Here is an 18,079-nt window from a genome sequence, read left to right on the forward strand (position 1 = left end):
ACATGATAGTCACTACTCCGTCTGTTCACAAATATATATATATATATATATATATATATATATATATATATATATATATATATACACCCTTATATTTTATTATATTTGTTCATTTATTTCAGTTCATGTAGTCCATATTGAAATATCCAAAACATCTTATATTTGAACGGGCAGAACTAGCTTAGAAACAAACAATTGAAGTTGGCGATCAAATCCACAATTGAAGTTGGCGAAATTGCACCAGTTACGGGTTTCACAGAAAACATAAAAAGTACTCACTCTGTAAACTAATATAAGAGCGTTTAGATCACTATTTTAGTAATCTAAACACTCTTATATTAGTTTACGGAGGAAGTATAGCTTAGACATTCCCAGCCATGGTCTTCCGAATCCAAACTTTACATCGGGACAGCACGCCTGCAAGTACGTGATCCTCAAAAAAAAAAAACTGCAAGTACGAAGGATTAACATGGAATTAAAATTCACACTACCCTGCAACGTAGTTTATGATAGTTATCATGTAACTACATCTAGAAAGAGATTTGATGGATTACAGAACCCCGTGACTGAATCAGCCCAAGGCGGCGGCCAAAATTTTCGCACTGAAGGTTGTCAAACTGTACCCAGTGCAGTAAGTTGCATCTAATACTACTTTCAGAAAGGAGGGAGAACAAGTGCGTAGCAGCATTGAGTGTTACTTTAATTTGCTTCACGAGTTAGGCATTCCAACTTCTGTCCCATGCAGTCGTCATCTCTCACCGATGCCGTGTTTGGGATAATCTGCCAAAAGATATGCAACAGATATCAGAATTGCGAGCGGATGAACATCCTAGTTGCAAGTTTGAAATTCCATTTTATCATGCAAGATCGGATGGAAACAATGTACATGTAAAACAGCAGATATGAGAACTATGGTTCTGATATACAAGCTGGTGCACACAGGATAAGTTGATGGTCTGCACCAAATTTCAGCAGTAAACTACCTAAAGGCGCGAGGAACTGTTTGATTTCTACACCAAATTTCGGCAGCAACTAACAAAAGGCCGGAGGCACTGTTATTACGTGCCATATAGAATTAGTGTGAAAATCAACTGCAGCGTTGGGTTAGAATCCATAGCTCGAAACTCAAATGAGCTTATTCCATGGGCTGGGGTTTTTGCGCCAACATCATATTTCAAGTGCTTGTGCTAAAAGGTTGGTTAGCACAAAACAATGGTGCACTTTTGAACGACAGAATACATGTTATAAAAATCACATTACCTGATCCTTGTACTCTGACAACTGAAAAATGGCTTATCCAAAATAATCTGGTGGTGGTTGTTTAACTTCCTTCTCTATTAGTAGAGTCTTCAATGTTTCCATGATATCAAAGCGTGGGTCTAGCTTGCGTTGCCACCCCTACAGTAGAATGAATAGCCATGGTAAGTATAATATCCATCTTCCTAATTCCTGTAAGGGCATACAGATACTATGCACAGTGTATTGTAGCTTGTAGTATAGCATAGAAAAGGGTGGTCAGCAACCAAACTGACTAGACCCTGTAAACTAGTTCTATTTCCTTAGGTAAGTTCCATTAAGCATAAAACATACTCCCTCTGTCCCATAATATAAGAGCGTTTTTGACACTACACTAGTGTCAAAAAACGCTCTTATATTATGGGACAGAGGGAGTATAATGCAGTGATGATGAAAATTAAATCAACCCTGGAAGTTACTACCTCTGGTTGAAAATACACGATCCAGTCTTTATGAGGATTTTTTCATAATATAGTTTTTTATGTATTTTCACAATTTTATATAATGGTCAAAGTAGCATGATAGCCGACTGTGCCCAAACTGTCGTCTACATCATCTTTCTTGAACAAAGAAAGTATTTAAAAATTAATTTGTCAAATGAGGAAAACAACAAAGATCGTTATAAAGACGTCAAATTTCCTTCTGTACACAGTATAATAACCGAAACATAGCAAGTATATTGATATCAATTTAAAGTTTTACAACAGTGCATTACCTCAAGAACCAAAATGGTCACCATTACAGTACAGATGTTGCCATCAATGTTGACTTTGTGGCGACGAACTGTGTCGAGCAATTGATGCATGCATTCGACAGGATGAAATACGTCTCCCTCCGGTGTTCCCCAGAACGTAAATGTCTTATCCAATTCCTACCATGACCAAAAAATATTAGTACTGTTATTCAAGGAAAAAAATGTGTAGAAACATCAGGATTGTGCAATCTGTAGTATAGCAGAATATTTCAGAAGACAAGACGAAACCCTCAAAGACTAGATAAAAAGTACAGGTTCCTATCAATGCGTGAAAACTGATTCTGCGCAGAAGGACCATTAGGCCCAGATTAAATTAATGTAGAAACAACTAATCAACACAATTTTCTCAAAAAAAAAAACTAACAATAGTGATTAGCAACTTTGAGCTCCGAATCTGAGGCCAAAATAGTCATATTGAGTTGCACAAGGCCACAAGCATGTTATTGATTGGGAGATACAGCAATGGACACAAAATTGAAGCTAGACTGCTTGGGTGGAAAATACGTTATGCAAATAGATAATAAAAGATACAAAAGCTAGTACTGAAGCCAACATATCTGGACTGCACTGCATCTAAGCTGAAGGGAGAAAGACATGAACCTAAAATCCCTGAGCTAACAAGAGGGCAAGGATCCTTCAAAATCCCTTATATTGGCATAGGTCAGGCAAGAGTAACCCAAGCAAACCAGTTAAATATTGTGTTAACACACCCCAAATCCTACTATTAGATGACATATTCTTTAGCATGTAAATAATTTCGAACTCTCCATGAAAATGCATGATATTGTATATAATCATAATGTCTGTATATGCAGGCACCCAGATGTTATGTACAAGAACGAATACATGTACATATAATATACGATGGATGACATCTGATGGCCATAATGAAGGTAGCTGCACTTAAACATCGCATATCAAGTAAAGAACTATCAAATCTGATTAAGATCTAAATATTGCCTACAAGTTTCATGCTTTACCTCAGTAAAGGCTGCTGGATTTGGACAGCTCTGGTTATCTGATAATCGTAACGTACACTTAGCAGCCGTACGACCATCTCTGATAGCAACCGCCTTGAAGAATTGTTTTAAGTTATCACGGTCAGCTACTGAGAGCTCAGCAGTCATGCCAACATCAAGAAAAACAATATGGGGCTTAGATCTGAAAAACGTTTTCCTCTTATTCTTGGTCTCGTTTAGACGGACAAGAATGTTTCCCGGGTGCATATCCGCGTGAATAAAATTGTCCTCCTGTAGAAACAGGGAAGAATGATAAAGAATAATTCAGTGGCTGAATTATACTGGGAATATATCAGATAAACAATTAACAACAGATCATACTTCTAAGGCTAACCATGGTGCTATATGGCTATACCAATCGTCAGTAAACCACCACTCAGGGGAAAAGAGAAAAACAGGAAACAAATAAAAGACGTGCATACCAGAAGCATCTTCAAAAATGCATATGTCCCAATGTGGGCAAGGTCCTTCTTCATCCGAGAATTTCCTTCAGTTTCATCCACAAAACGAGCAACACTTTCTCCATTCTCAAATGACTCGATAAGGACAGCTGGATGGACAAGTGGGTACAATGGTTCTGGGAATGAAACATGTCTCCATCTACGGAAGTTGTGTCTGAAACGATGCAAATTAGAAGCTTCCCTAGAAAGGTCAACTTGAGACATCATGAAAACTGCAAACTGGCGGACGCTCTCATCCAGCCTTAGCCAGCTCAATCCAGGGACAGCGTTCGAAACTTTTGCCATAAAATTGATGAGTAAGAAGTCCTTCTTGATTGATTCCCCCACACCAGGATGCCTCACCTTAACTGCAACATGCTTTACAGGATGTTGATCTCTTTTCTTTTTTCTGGTCGAGTTCGAGTCAGGACGATCTTTTAATGTGGCCCGATGTATTTGTGCAATGCTTCCAGAAGCTACAGGATTCTCTTCAAAAGTTTCAAATATTTCAGATAGCTTACGGCCAAATGCCTTCTCAATAGAAGCTTTGCTGTAAGCAAAGCCATGCACCGGAGCTCCGCTGTGAAGCTTTGCAAGCTCAACACAGAGATCACTTGGAAAAAGATCAGGGCGAGTTGCAGCCCATTGACCCCACTTAATGAATGCTGGCCCCGCCTTTTCAAGCGTACGACGTACAAGAGAAAGCCACCTTCTTCTAAATTCTATACTTAAACTATCAGCAAATGGAGCTAATGCAGTTGCAGGGAAGAACAGGAATGCCAAATGAACTGCTCTTATAAACAAAGTGATACCCTCCCAGACTGACCTAGCCATGGCTGACAGCAACTCGCCAGTATCTCGTGTCCTCGTGACAATGCCTTCCATTTTGGGCATGTATGGCCGTGAGTCTGCCAGGACAGGCTGCGACAATGCCATCTTCCCAAAAGCTAAAGCCACGACCCCAGGGATGATATGTGATCTCGTTAAGGACAGAGTTAGCGCACAGGCTGCTCGGCTCAGCAACGGGAATCGGGGACCACTATACGAGTACATATGACTGGGCCGCTTCAACGTCAATTGGCCTTGCTGTCTTGCGGATGAATTCGACACTGCCCCAGAGAGGGAACCATAGCCTCTGGAAAACCTTTTTCTATAGTTGTGATCCTCAACTTTCTTTCTGACAATGTCCTTGTAATGTGAGAACATTCTAGAGAAGACGGGTGGGATATTTCGCCTTGTTGACAAGCCATTGTCCCTCACTGTTGCGTAGTAACCACTGGCGTGACTCGACTGGGACAAACGGGCTGTCCGCCTATTTGTTCCGGTTGTCAACAGCCTGCTCACAAATGTAAGAGCACAACATCAAATATTGCAAGTTTCCAAGCTTATCTGACACTTGCAGGGTGAAATTTAAAACTCAATTGTACAGCAGAAGCAATGTAGTTCAGGTAATCATCTCATAACTTTCCCCAAAACACTAGCCATTTTATTTATCCAGCATATATGGAATCAAATTGCAGACTTCGACAATGCATTCATTCATGAAGCATCAAAGTTTCAAACTAATTATCTAGGCCAATGTAACGGTATGGACACGTGTTCAGGCATAGTATGTGGCAGAATTGACATATTTAAGCTAGATTTGAATCCCAATTGATCACAGTAATAACAAACCCCAAATTCCAAACTACAACAGCTTCCGATTCCACGCGAGCAACTCACAATAAAATATAAATCGGCAAACGAATTCAGCAAAGCCGTGTCGTTTTCAGTCTGAAAACTCCCCAAGAAGATCCACCTTCCCCTCTACAAGAACCGCCGACATTGATAGACGAGAAGAAGAAGAAACGCACCTCTCACCGACCGACAGTAGGCGCAGCATCGGGTTCACCGCACCAGGTCGCCGGAGAGCATGCCAGCCACCGCCAAAACCCCAGGAGAGCCCGTCCACGCAAGGGCGGACCAGACCGAACCCCCGGAGGGCGGAGCGGAGAGGAGACTCGGGACCGGAGCCGCGATCCGCGGGGCCGAGGGAGGCGGCGGCGGCGGGAGGGATTGGAACTGAGATGCGACGGTGTGGGGTTCGGAGGCGACGACGGCTCTGCTTTTGCTTCCCCTGCTTTGCGATATTTGTTTGCTGTCCACGCTGGTGCCTCCTCGGTCCTTTCTTGGAGAAGAGGGCATCCACGAGGGTTTATTCGCCCGCTTCAAGTCGCCGGGGGCACGGGCGTGGCCGACCTGGACTCGTTGTCGATGTAACGGTCGTAGGGTTCGGGTCGGAAGGAAGTTCGGCCCACGGCCGACTTGCCTTGCTTGAAGGAGCGGGCCTGGTCGTAATTAACGAGGACGTTGTGTAGTTGGCAACTTGGCTTGTGTCTCAGAAAAAAAAAGTTGGCAACTTGGGCATTGGACTACGGTGCAATTTAGAGGCAAGGAAGCAAATTCGTGTTTGTAAAGCCAAAAGAGCCGTGTACGCTGTGCTAAATTGTTGTAGTCGACATAAGTTTTTTTCTTTCACCCGCAAAAAAAGAAAACTTATGTCGTGTACTACTACTTGGCAACTTGTCATAATTACCTCGCGCTGCACCGATCGGTTGGGTTAAAGGGCATTTCAACGACATCTGGAAGTTTGGGAGGTAGTCCAGGAGCGGATGCAGATTGTGGTCTGTATCGACGACATCTGGAAGACGGAATATCTACTGGGTTCGTGGTTTGTGGATGGAAGGTATGGTTTCCTCCTTCGGCGTCTTAGTCGTGGTGGAGTGCCAGATCTGGAGTTCGATGGCGTGTCCGGGGTGTTGCCCAGGTCTGATTCGTTCAACGGCAAGGGCTTCACTTTTGGTGAGCCACTTTGGAGGTCCGCAAAGCTGCATATCAGCGATGGAGCCACGTCGAGCTCGGGCGAGGTGGTGATTCGTCATTCTTTTTTTCGGTGGCTGCTGTGGTGGTGCCGGAAGCAGTTGACGAGCGTTGGTGTCAAGCTCAGAGACGTTCTACTATCTTTTCAGTATTGTCATGTCGGTCTTTACGTGATTTGTACTTTGTTCTTTATGATATGAATGAGACACGTATTACCATGCAAAAAAAGGCATTTCAACGCGGACCATCAAAACACCATATATGTCTGGGTGTAGCTGTTCAGACGCAGTTTGTCATTCAATACGGTATCATGTCGGTTCACAGACCAGTTTAGCTGTCTAAAATCCAACAAACCGAGCATAAATCGGGGGCTTTGCGGACGTTCGGACCAATGTCATGAAGGTGTCCGTCACCGCGGACCCGCCCAAAACCCTCTTCCGCGCTTCTTCCCCATGAAGCAGTTTGTCGCGCATTAATAGTGGTCAACGCCGCTACAGAGTCACCGCATTCAAGCCGGCCTAGAGCGGTGAAAAATCACAAAACTGACCCTTTGGCCAAAGTTTAGCACAAAATGAACCATTTTTTAAAATATTCCACAAAATGTCCATTTCCACATGGCGCCCGCACCTGGGGCGCCATGCTAGACATCATAACGCCCCAGTCAAGGGCGCCATGCCGCGGCGCTGACCAGCCACATCGGTACGCCTGGGCCCATCTGTGGTCGCATGACGCCCCAGTGGCGGGGGCGCTATGGGCGTAACCATGATGCCCTGGGTCGGGGCGTCATGCCCCTTCGATGAAAATATCCCTGTTGTCGGGATTCCCTACAGAGCGAGACAGAGGGCTCTGTCTCTGTTCTTCCTCTCATCGCTCAGCCCGCCGCCCCTCCCTTCCCTCCTCCAAATCCACGGCCAAGAAGGACATATCGAAGGGGAAAACCGGTGGATCTTCTTCCCCTCCTAATCCTATAGGTAATCCCCCAACTTTCTCCTCTTTTTATTGGTTAATTTTGTTGCATTGACCCATGTGTAGAAACCATAGTTCATCCCCTTTTTCAAAATTTGTTGATATTTGCATTTGTATTAGAAATGTATGGGTAGGGATATGTATGGTATGATTAGTATTTGGTACTTATAGTAGGTTTTTTTAGTTTTTATGTATTTGGTAGCAAATTTGACATAGAGAATAGAAGGTTGTGTGCAAATGTGTGTGTGCATATTCACTTGTATGGATGATTTGGCTTAGGTACACATTTGTAGTTGTATGTATCCATTTGTTGTATGGATATGGATATTTATAGCTGTATGTATGTTTATATTTCCATTATTCTGGATATTTACAAATGAAAAGGAGGATTACGATGTACATTGTAATTTTGTAGGATGGCTTCTCTGATCCATCCATCGTACGATCTACTTCATCGTGCACGGTTCATGGCAGATGAAAGAAGGGTTTTTGATCAGCTTCACTTGAGGTCTGATGCAGTTCATGAGAAGATGGAATATGACGAGCGATACACGGAGTATATCCGGAAGACTGGGCTTCTCCCATTTGTCTCACTTGTGTCTCGTTCGATGCCGAAGATGAATCCTTGTGCGATCACGGCACTAGTTGACCGATGGCGCCCTGATACACATACTTTCCACTTCTTTGCTGGAGAGATGACGGTGACTTTGCAGGATGTTACAATGATCACTGGACTTCCTATCAAAGGAGAGCCTATTTGTTTTAGCACAGATTCAGAGGGATGGCATGAGACTATGGTGGGACTCATTGGGAAGGAGCCGGGGGTGCAAGGAAAGTCTGCCGGTGCAAGTTATCATTGGATTGCTGAGAACTTAGTAAGTGCCCGGATGATGTTGATGATGAAATGGTGCAATAGTATTGCAGGGCATACTTGTGGTATGTAGTCAGCCGGACTCTTTTCTTGGATGGCATGGGCATGAATGCTTCCTTTATGTGTTTAAAGTTGTTTGCTGGGTGGGAACATGGACTGAGTTGGGGTACGGCGGCACTAGCTTATTTGTATCGGCGGGTAACTAGTTTTACATAGTATCTTAACAATGTAGATATTTTATATGGTTTGTACTGACATATCTATTATTTGTGTGTAGTTGGACGAGGCTTGCCGTAGGGGCATGGATCCAAAGAACACCGCCAAGGCAAAGGAAGCCAATATCGGTGGTCCCATGCTTCTCTTGTCGGTCTGGAGTTGGGAACGCTTGCCAGTTGGGCGGCCAACGCCTACGGGTCTTGGTTATGAGCCATGGGATGATCATGATGACCCGCACCGTATGCCTACATGGGCGTATAAGTGGGACAAGGTTGAAAGTTTTGTTGGCAATTCAAAGACCATGTATTTGCACTATTGCAACGAGCTCGACATCATGACCCCGGAGAAGGTTAGTTTGTTGGCTGTGTTGCCCCTTCGGTTTTCCAAAAATCATAGTAAGCATCTATTTTATTATTTGACGCTACAGGTGACCTGGGAGCCATACAGAATGGCAGGCAATATTGGCAGAAGTCTCACTTTCAGATTGAACCGAAAGTGTTATGAAGAAGCAAACCTATGGCGGATGCGTTGCCCATTGATTTGTTACTATGCTGTTGAGTTTCATCAGCCACAACGGGTTACGACACAGTTTGGCTTATATCAGGAGACCCCGCCAAAGTACAAGGACACTTCGATACATCTGCATAGGTAAATGCTTAATACTACTTGAAGGTATTCTTTTGATTGTTTCATTCTACTAACTAACATGATGAATTTGAATAAGCAGCTTGGACAAGATGAAGCAGAAGAGTATAAGAAGTGGAATCGTGAGCATGGCATATATATCCAGGAGTTCAAGCACAAGATCAATAAGATTGAGCTCTCATTGCGTGAACCTACTTCTAAGCCTCCCCCGCGGGCTTTCGATACATAAGCATTCAACCACTATCTCGTGTGGTTTCGTTCCGTTACTCGTACTCAAATAAACCCGCCAGCATTTGATCCAAATGACATATTGCATGAACCCAATCCGAGGGTTCGACCGGATGGCCAACATGCAGTACAACAAACTTATAAGAGATGGTAGACGGTATGAATCAGTGCCCGTTGTCCGCTTTGTGGTAAGTTACCGCTATCTCTAGTTGGAACCATAAGAAACATTGAACCGAACATGATTTATTTTGTCATTTTGAATAGCAATCCGAGCTCTCGAAGCATGTGAATGACGCTAGCGAGGCACTCAAGTACCCTCCAGGTGATGAGGCGTACAACAAGCTAAAAGCTTTTGTTGAGGTATGCTGCTTCGTAAATTGATTTCCATACACACTTGTTAATGTTTATCTCCTTACTTTGACATGTTTGATTTCACAGTGGAGCAAGTCTTGGGCACGTGGCCTGGGTGCTCTACTAGGCTGCCGCTCCATCGATGTCGCCATGCCTTCTACGTCGAGCTCGAGATCATCATCAAGTGCCATAGAACACCCACTCGACGGCGAGGTTGATGGCAAGGGGGAGGAGGGCGATGAACAGACCCATGATGAGATCAACACCTCGCAGATGCCCGATGCACCCCAGCCTAGTTGTCGGGGGAAACTGACCCACGAACACCTATGGGGCCGGCTGACCGGGCCCCTTTCGGTTCGGTGGGGGGCAGAGGTTGCACGAAGAGCAGATCGAGGCAAAGCACACGAGCGGTTTACCCAACTTCGGAGCTCCCCGGAGAGATAACACTCCTACTGCTGCTTGTCTGATTGTATTATCTAGTGTTCTTGCTCTCGAGAGAGCGTGGTCTCTTTCTGGTTTACAAACGAGTCGAAGTGATCGAACCTCGGAACCGAACCCCCTCTACGTTGCGCATGGGCCTCCTTTTATACGCTAAAGGGGTCACCGACAGATGGCAACGCAGAGGAGGGTAAAAACGTAAAAAGCGAGGTAGTTGGTACAGTTGCTTGTACAGTGCACCCTACCTAACTCTGACGGCAGGGGACAAGGGCATTAAATGCCCGTCTGAGTCGCCCAAACAGTGCAGAAAAGGACCGTTAAGGGCGCTACCGTTCGCCATGATGGTGATCTTGTCAGCTTCGCATGCCACTGCGCACCGCTGGCTGCACAGCCTCCCGCCACACGCGCCCGGAGAGGCCCCTAGAGCGACACGTTGGTGGATGCGCTGGAGCGTGGGCGCAGAGTGGCCGCCTGCCGCGGCAAGCGCCTTGCCGCTGCTGCTATCTTGTCGGGCCCGGAGGCTTGTCGCTCGCCGGGCTTCGAGGTATCTTGTTTAGTCTTCCCGGCAAGCTCCTCTTGCCGGGGCCTTGTCGCCTTGCCGGAGCGCGTGGCGTATCGCGGCAAGTTCCTTGGTGCGCCTTGGTTGGCCTTCCCGGCAAGCTCCTCTTGCCGGGGTCTTGTCTCCTTAGCTTATATACTTTGTTCTTGGATGGCTCCAAGGGAACCTTGGGGGATCTTGGCGTTCGCCCGGCAAGCCTTTGCCGCGGGGTGCTGCGACTGCCCGTGCACAAGTTCGGGGTACTAGGGTACCCCTATCTTAGTACACCGACAGGAGCCCCCGGGCCTGGGCCAGACACGGTGCCGAGCGCTGTTGGGCCAGGCCCAAGACAGGGCACGGGCACACGCGGGCTGGGCTACACCAAATCTCGCTCCGTATCCACTGCGCTCCCCCATAACGGCACGCGTTGAATGCGGCATCGTGGGGGAGATCGTGGGTGGTTGTTTATTAGGAAGGGCGAAACGTCCGCCCCGTCCCTCTTTATAAGCAGAGGAAGTAGGGGCAGTTCGTTCCCCCTCGCTGGTTGCTGCTACTCCTTCTTCACAAACTCCGCCGCTCCCCCCTTCTCCTCGAAGCCGAGAGAGCAGCGCTCCGCCCCTCCCATTGTCACCAGCATCTCCACGCCGTCGACCTCCCTCACCACCTCCGTCATGGGCCCGAAAGCCGACAAGGGAAAGGGTGTGAAGTCGGCCGAGGCGCAGCGGTTCGCGGCGCTGCGGAAGGAGCGGGCGATCTTCACCCCCCAGCTCGGCGTGCAGGAGCTGAGGGAGTACTTCTACCTCTTTTGGGTGACGGAGACGCGTGCGCATCCGCGCACGAGGGTACTCCCGGCTACCGCTTCGAAGCTGGCTCCAAATGGGTACCCGTTCTTCCCACTATTCTTCTATTGCAGGCTCTGCCCGCCTTTCTCGGAGTTCTTCTGTGACATTATGAACACATATGGCTTCCGCCTCCTTGACTTCACCCCCAATGATGTCCTGACCATGGCAGTTTTCGCACACTTGTGCGAAAACTTTGTCGGAGTCCACCCTAGTGTTGCCCTTTTCCGCCACTACTTCATTCCTCGGGTAGAGAGAGGAGAGCCGCTTGCCGGAGGGATTGCCTGGGTCTCGAGAGTCGGCAAGAAGGAGGCGTACTTGGATGGTGAACTCCGCAGCAAGTGGGAGGAGTGGAGAGCGGAGTGGTGCTGGATCGTCGAGGAGAATCCGCAGCCCTTCACCGCCGTGCGCCAAACTCCAATAGTGCGCGGCAATGACTGGAGCAATGTGGTGCTGGATCGTCGAGGAGAATCCGCAGCCCTTCACTAGGATTCTTCGCCTCAGGCTTGCCGGGCTCACTGTAGGTGCTGTCGGGGCAGATTTCCTCCGCCGCCGCATTACCCTCCTGCAGGAGAGGGGGAGGCCCGCCTGGGAATTCAAGAATTCGGCGGACATCATGAGACTGCGGCCGGGCCTCAACTACAACTTCACCGTCTTGGAGTTGGACGCAATGCTCTTGCAATTATTCAAACGCGACCCCCAGCACCCATTCACACTGCCGAGGGGCATAGTTCCTTTGTGCAATAACTCTTCGCTTGACCGGATCCACGCCATGATGCCGTTGTGCGATTCACACGTCATCGTCCCAACTTGGCAAGAGCCTGCGGATGAGGTTGTGCGAGCGTTCTTCGACACCTTGGAGGAAGTGCCGGTCCACGCCGACGAGCAGAAGAGCCTCACCCGTGACACCACCGACGAGGAGCTGCAGCTCATCGCCACTAGGGCGGAAGAGGCTGCGGCTGCAGCTGCCGCGGGCGCATTTGGGTTCACCGTGGAGGAGGCGGAGGCTGCAGAGGCGGCAAACCTTGCCGAACGCGCGGAGTTCATGGGTGGAGAGGAGCCTGCCGGTTCCGAAGCCGAGTCGAGCGAGGCCGGAGAGGAGGAGGCTGAGCCTTCAGAGAACTTGCCGCAGGCGGAGCCCCCGGCCCCGCCAAGGAGGCGCCTTCGCAGGGCCGGGGACGCAACGGGGCGGCAGCCGGCTCCACAGCCACAGAGCCGCATGACGCGCTCTACCGCGGCAAGCAATGTTGCTGCAGGAGCGCCTCACGCAACAGCGGCAACTGGAGCGGGATCTTCCCGGGCCACCGCCACTGCCCCCGCCAAGCGGGCAAGGGATCCCACTCCCCCACCTCGCCGCACCGGAGGAGGACCGGACTCCGATCTTTCCGCGCTCAGCTCCGACAAGGAGGAAGAAGAGTGACTTTCTTTGGTGCTCTTATAATCCTTCAATCTTGCTGTTTATATCTTGTATCTGACTTGCTCCAATCTGGACTCCTTTCTTTTCAGAACACTGGCCCAGAGAGCGGCGAAGAGGGCCAAGGCCGCGGTGATCGTCATCGAAGATGACCCCACCTTGTCGATAGGGGGTGGGTCCGAGATCACCTTGACGGACCCGGAAATCACTCCTCAAAGCAGCCCCCAGCGCAGCCCCCAGCGTAAGCTCATAGTTTAACCTTCTGCTGCCGGGCGCGCTTGAGTGCTTTTTCCTTTGTTGATAACTTATTTGTTGACTTGTGCAGGAGCAGAACAGTCTCATCAGGAGCGCCCGGAGGCCGGTCCCGAAGTGCCACCTGCTTCGACTGCGCCGCCAAGGGAGGAGTCCCCGGCAAGGGAGCGCTCTCCGGCAAGGGGGGACTCCCCGGCAAGGGACGGCACTGCTGATCCTACGGCGACCGAGGCCGTAACTGAAGATCTTGGCGCAGGTAATCCACTTGCCCAGAAACTTTCCCTTGGGTTCTGTTTCTTCCATTTTTCCTTTCTTGGATTTTTGATTGGTTTTCCTCCCTTCTTCGTTCTTCAGACCCATCTACGACTGAGCCAATGGAGACAGAGGGCGCCGGTAAGGAAGGTGCCGGTGCTGACGAGACCGACGGCGAGGAGGCCGCCGGGACTGCAGCTGCGGAAGCCGGCGAGGGGTCGGTCGATCGCACTGATGACCCTGAGGCCGCAGGAGCGCCGGACGCTGCGCCGACCGCCGAACCCTCTGCCGCTTCTGCGGAGCCGGGCTCCAAGGAGCCCCAGCCCGGCGCCTACTTGAAGGCCAGCGACGACATCTTCATCAAGCTACCCTGGGCATCGAGCTCCAGGGCGCCAGTCGAGGGGGAAGCTTTTGACGGGGAGGTGCTCGCCTCTGCTGGACTGTCATTGGTTGACGCGCCCGGCAGCAGCAGTGGCGAGCCCGAGGAGGAGCAGCTGCTGCAGAAGCTGCTGTCACTCTACCGCGCCCGGCAAGCCAAGCTGGCTTCCCGGGAAGCGCTTATCGCGAAGGCGGGAGTCGACATGGAAAAGCGCGCGGAGGAGCTCCGGGGACAAAATCAAGAAGCTCTCCGGTCCCTGGCGCAGGAGCGGGAGCGAGTCGACGAGGAGCGTACGGCCTTTCTTCTCGAGAAGGCCGAGGCTGAGGAGGCACAAAGGCTGGTCGCCGAGAAGCAGTCCGCGCGGGAAGGCGAGTTAGTGCAGCGGAAGGCCCACCTCGACAGCTACGAGGAAGAGCTCGCCGAGCGCGAGCGGGCACTTGGCAGGGCGCTCAAGGAGGCAAAGGATGCCGCGGCAACTGCAGAGGCCGCCAATAAAGAGCTAGAGGAGAAGGTGGCATGGCTGGAGGCCGATATTGAGAGGAGCGGCGAGGAGCTTGCTGCGCTCAAGCGTGAGCGCGAGAAGGATGCTGCCGCACACGGTGAGCTACAAGGCCTTCTCACTGAGAGGGGCAAGGAGCTCAGAGCCGCCAAGGATTCCAAAGCAGACCTGGAGCTGAAGCTGGCCACGCTGACGCAGACACTGGAGGCCGCCAAGGAGTGGGAGAAGACCTTGGCGGAGAAGGTCAAGGCTGACGCGGCGCTGCTGGAGAGCATTGCTGTTACCCAGAACTCGTTCAGGGACACAGTGGAGCACTGGACCGAGGGTCTGGTGAACACTGCCGCCATCATCAACGAGGAGCTGGCACAGCTGGGGATGGAGGACTTCCGACGAGAGCCTTCAACCCAGCGCCAAGCTCAGCCTATTCTTCAAGGGCGTGGCGACGGCACTCCAGCGGCTCCGGGAAAGGATCCCGAAGTAGCTGGCCGACGAGTCGCGCAAAATCTGCGCCGGGGTTCTCCAGAAGGTGCTGATGAAGGTGGCCTTCCGCAACCCAGGCCTCAGCTTCACCAACGTCCTCAGGTCCTTGCCGCCTGACACCGATCTGGATGCACTCAAGGCCCTTGTCGCACCCATTGTGGACAAGGTGAGCGAGATCAAGAGAGTCGAGGGCGGACGCGTAGATTAGGCCGCCTATTTCTTCTTTTCTCTTGTCGCTGCTAATCATGTTATGAAAACAGTCTATTAGAGCTGCGACAAGTTATCTTGTAATATAACTTTATTTCTGTTATCAATTGCAACGTTATTTCCTCTACTAGATTCCTTCCTTTGTATGTTTTTACCCTACGCTTCTAGGGAACTTGTCGGCGCAGGCGCCCGAGCCGCGAGCGCTGAGTGCAGAACTTCAGCAGCCTGCTGGCGGCGCTGCTCCCGACAAGAAACCTTGTCGCGACTAGTTGCAGCACGCTTAAGCTGTTGAGCGGACTCGAAACAAAGTAAGGGCGCAACTAGCCACGAGTAGGTTCCTCCGCGCACAGGTTTTCCATACAAAGCAGGGTCGTTCGAGGAAGATAACTCAAAAATTTAAAAAAGTGATTGCTCAAACTTTGGCAACTTAGCTTTTCTGTCGTTTGCTTCTCGGCAAGGCAAAACTTTGCTTTGAACGACACCTGGCCCATACCACCATCTTCTCCTTCCCCCCCGGCAAACTTGTGCGCGAGAGAACCTTCTTTTTTCTTAAAAGAAAAAGAAAGAAGAGAAAATAATAATATGGAGCTCTTCGGCTCGTTACTGCTTACCGGTTGTAGGTGCTGCACAAAGTGTCAGATAATCGCATGCAAGAAAGGAACTAATGCATGAAATGGACAAGCTGTGCGGAGCACATGGGATTTTACTTATGCGCGGGATCTGCGCCCGGCTTTGTACAAAGGATTACATGCAACAGCGGCAAGACTTGTACAAAGGGTGGTTGCCGGAACGGGTTCCGGCAACCGCGCCCTATGGGAAAAACTTACGAAGATGTTCTATGTTCCAGGAGTTGCTCACCGGAATGCCATCTTCGGTCTCAAGGCGGACAACGCCGGGCCTTGTGACTCGTTTCACCCTATAGGGGCCTTCCCACTTCGGCGTCAACTTGTTGGAATTCTTGGCGGATTGAACGCGCCGAAGAACAAGGTCGCCTTCCTCGAAGCTTCTGGCTTTAACTTTGCGGCTATGATAGCGGCGCAAAGCTTGCTGGTATCGAGCAGCTCGTACAGCAGCCTGAAGACGATCTTCCTCAAGGAGCAGCGCGTCGTCTTGCCGCAGCTGTTCTTGCTCAAGCTCATCATAAGCGAGCACTCGAGGTGATCCGTATACGAGTTCCGTGGGGAGAACTGCCTCTGCTCCATAGACTAGAGCGAAAGGTGTCTGGCCAGTGGCTCGATTTGGCGTCGTTCTGATCGACCAAAGAACCACCGGCAGCTCCTCGATCCAGTTCCTTCCGCACTTGTGCAGCCTGTCGAAAGTTCTGGTCTTGAGCCCGCGCAGCACTTCAGCATTTGCCCTCTCTGCTTGACCGTTGCTTCTCGGATGAGCAACAGAAGCGAAGCAGACCTTGGCGCCAAGGTCTTGGACGTACTGCATGAAGGTGCGGCTCGTGAATTGAGTGCCGTTGTCGGTGATGATCCTGTTAGGGATCCCGAAACGGCAAACAATCGACCTGAAGAACTTGACTGCTGATTGTGCTGTCACCTTCCTCACTGGCTGCACTTCCGGCCACTTTGTGAACTTGTCGATTGCGACGTACAAGTACTCAAAGCCCCCGACAGCTCGGGGGAAGGGGCTGAGGATATCGAGCCCCCAGACCGAAAATGGCCAGGATAAAGGGATCGTCTGGAGAGCTTGAGCTGGCTGGTGTATCTGTTTGGAGTTGAACTGGCACGCTTCACACTTGGTTACTTGTGTAGTTGCATCCTGGAGGGCTGTCGGCCAAAAGAAACCTTGCCGGCAAGTGCTCTTGCGCTAATGTGGTGACCACATATGCCTCCATGTATCTCCGCCAACAGCTTTTGTCCATCTTCCCGGCGAATACACTTCAATTTCACACTGTTGAGTCTTCTTCTGTACAGTATGCTATCGACAAACTGGTACATACTTGACTGCCGGGCTACTCTTTCCGCTTCTTCTTGTTCTTCGGGAAGTTCTCCTGTCTGAAGGAAGTGGACAATCTGCTGTGCCCATGCTGGAGCTTGTGGCTCGACAACAAGGACTAAAGGCGCATCTGCTGCTGCGGGAACATCTGCTTCCGCGGCAAGGGCTTGCGGCCCTGCCGGAGCTTGATGTTCCCCGGCAAGCTTGCCGGAGCAAAACTTGTCGGGAGCGTCTGCTTCAACGGAACAAACCATAAGGCTTGCCGGAGCAGACTGCCCCTCAGCATCCTTGGTGTTGATCTTGGGGACTTTCTTGGCGGCGGCTTCGGGAAGCTCTGCCGGAAAGTAGTCACCAGAAACCAACTTCCTCTTCTTGCTTTGTCCAGTTGATGGTGTTACGGATGGTTGAGTCAACTTAAGCACAAAGATCCCTGGTTCCATAGGTAACTTTAGTGCGGCGCACTTTGACAAGCCATCAGCAATGTTATTCTGAGCTCTTGGGATATGCTCCATCTGTAGGCCGTCAAAGTGCTCCTCTAGCTTCCTCACTTCATCGACATACGCTTCCATCAATGGACTCTGGTAGTTTTTGTTTACTTGGCGGACGACAAGCTGTGAGTCACCCCTGACAATAAGCTTCTTGATCCCAAGGTCTGCTGCAATTCTGAGACCGGCAAGCAATCCTTCATACTCTGCAGTATTGTTGGTTGCTTGCTCTTTGGGAAAGTGCATCTGGACTACGTACTTGAGGTGCTCTCCGGTGGGTGCGACAAGCAGCACGCCTGCACCGGCGCCTTGCAGCGAGAAGGCACCATCAAAGTACGTCAGCCACTCTTTGCTTGCCTCTTTGACGGGGATGCTTGTCTCTGAAATTTCTTTATCTGGGGTTGGCGTCCACTCTGCTATGAACTCTGCCAATGCTCTGCTTTGGATAGTTGAGGTGCTCTCAAACTTGAGGCCAAAGCTTGACAGTTCCAGCGCCCACTCGACAATCCTGCCTGTTGCTTCTGGATTTTGCAGTATCCTATTTAGCGGAAAGCGAGTGACGACTGTGATCTCATGTGCTTGGAAGTAATGTCGCAGCTTTCTCGAGGCCATGAGGAGGCTGAAAAGCAACTTCTGCACACCAGAGTACCTTGATCTAGCCCCCTGTAGAAGGGAACTGACAAAGTAAACTGGGCGCTGCACCATTC

The 18,079-nt window shown here is 50.0% G+C and overlaps 1 protein-coding gene across 1 annotated transcript; it reads right to left on the reverse strand.

The window, feature by feature from the left end:
- Nucleotides 1–458: 458 nt before the first annotated feature.
- Nucleotides 459–5,666, reverse strand: LOC119354160 (probable serine/threonine-protein kinase abkC). Its single transcript, XM_037620872.1, has 6 exons — nucleotides 5,363–5,666; nucleotides 3,492–4,845; nucleotides 3,031–3,300; nucleotides 2,012–2,167; nucleotides 1,261–1,398; nucleotides 459–780 (listed from the first exon to the last, which is right to left on the reverse strand). Exons 1-5 carry the CDS (start codon nucleotides 5,389–5,391, stop codon nucleotides 1,294–1,296), a joined length of 1,914 nt encoding a protein of 637 aa, XP_037476769.1. The 5' UTR covers nucleotides 5,392–5,666; the 3' UTR covers nucleotides 459–780; nucleotides 1,261–1,293.
- Nucleotides 5,667–18,079: the final 12,413 nt, after the last annotated feature.

Source organism: Triticum dicoccoides, chromosome 2A (assembly GCF_002162155.2).
Source record: "Triticum dicoccoides isolate Atlit2015 ecotype Zavitan chromosome 2A, WEW_v2.0, whole genome shotgun sequence".
In the NCBI taxonomy this organism is placed as follows: domain Eukaryota; kingdom Viridiplantae; phylum Streptophyta; class Magnoliopsida; order Poales; family Poaceae; genus Triticum; species Triticum dicoccoides.

Excerpts from the sequence above, each read along its gene's own strand:
- LOC119354160 (XM_037620872.1), bottom strand. The coding sequence starts at position 5,391 with ATGCTGCGCCTACTGTCGGTCGGTGAGAG. Across the intron at positions 4,846-5,362 it reads CTACTGTCGGTCGGTGAGAG|GCTGTTGACAACCGGAACAA; the intron begins GTGCGTTTCTTC and ends ATTTGTGAGCAG. Across the intron at positions 1,399-2,011 it reads TGACCATTTTGGTTCTTGAG|GGGTGGCAACGCAAGCTAGA; the intron begins GTAATGCACTGT and ends ATTCTACTGTAG.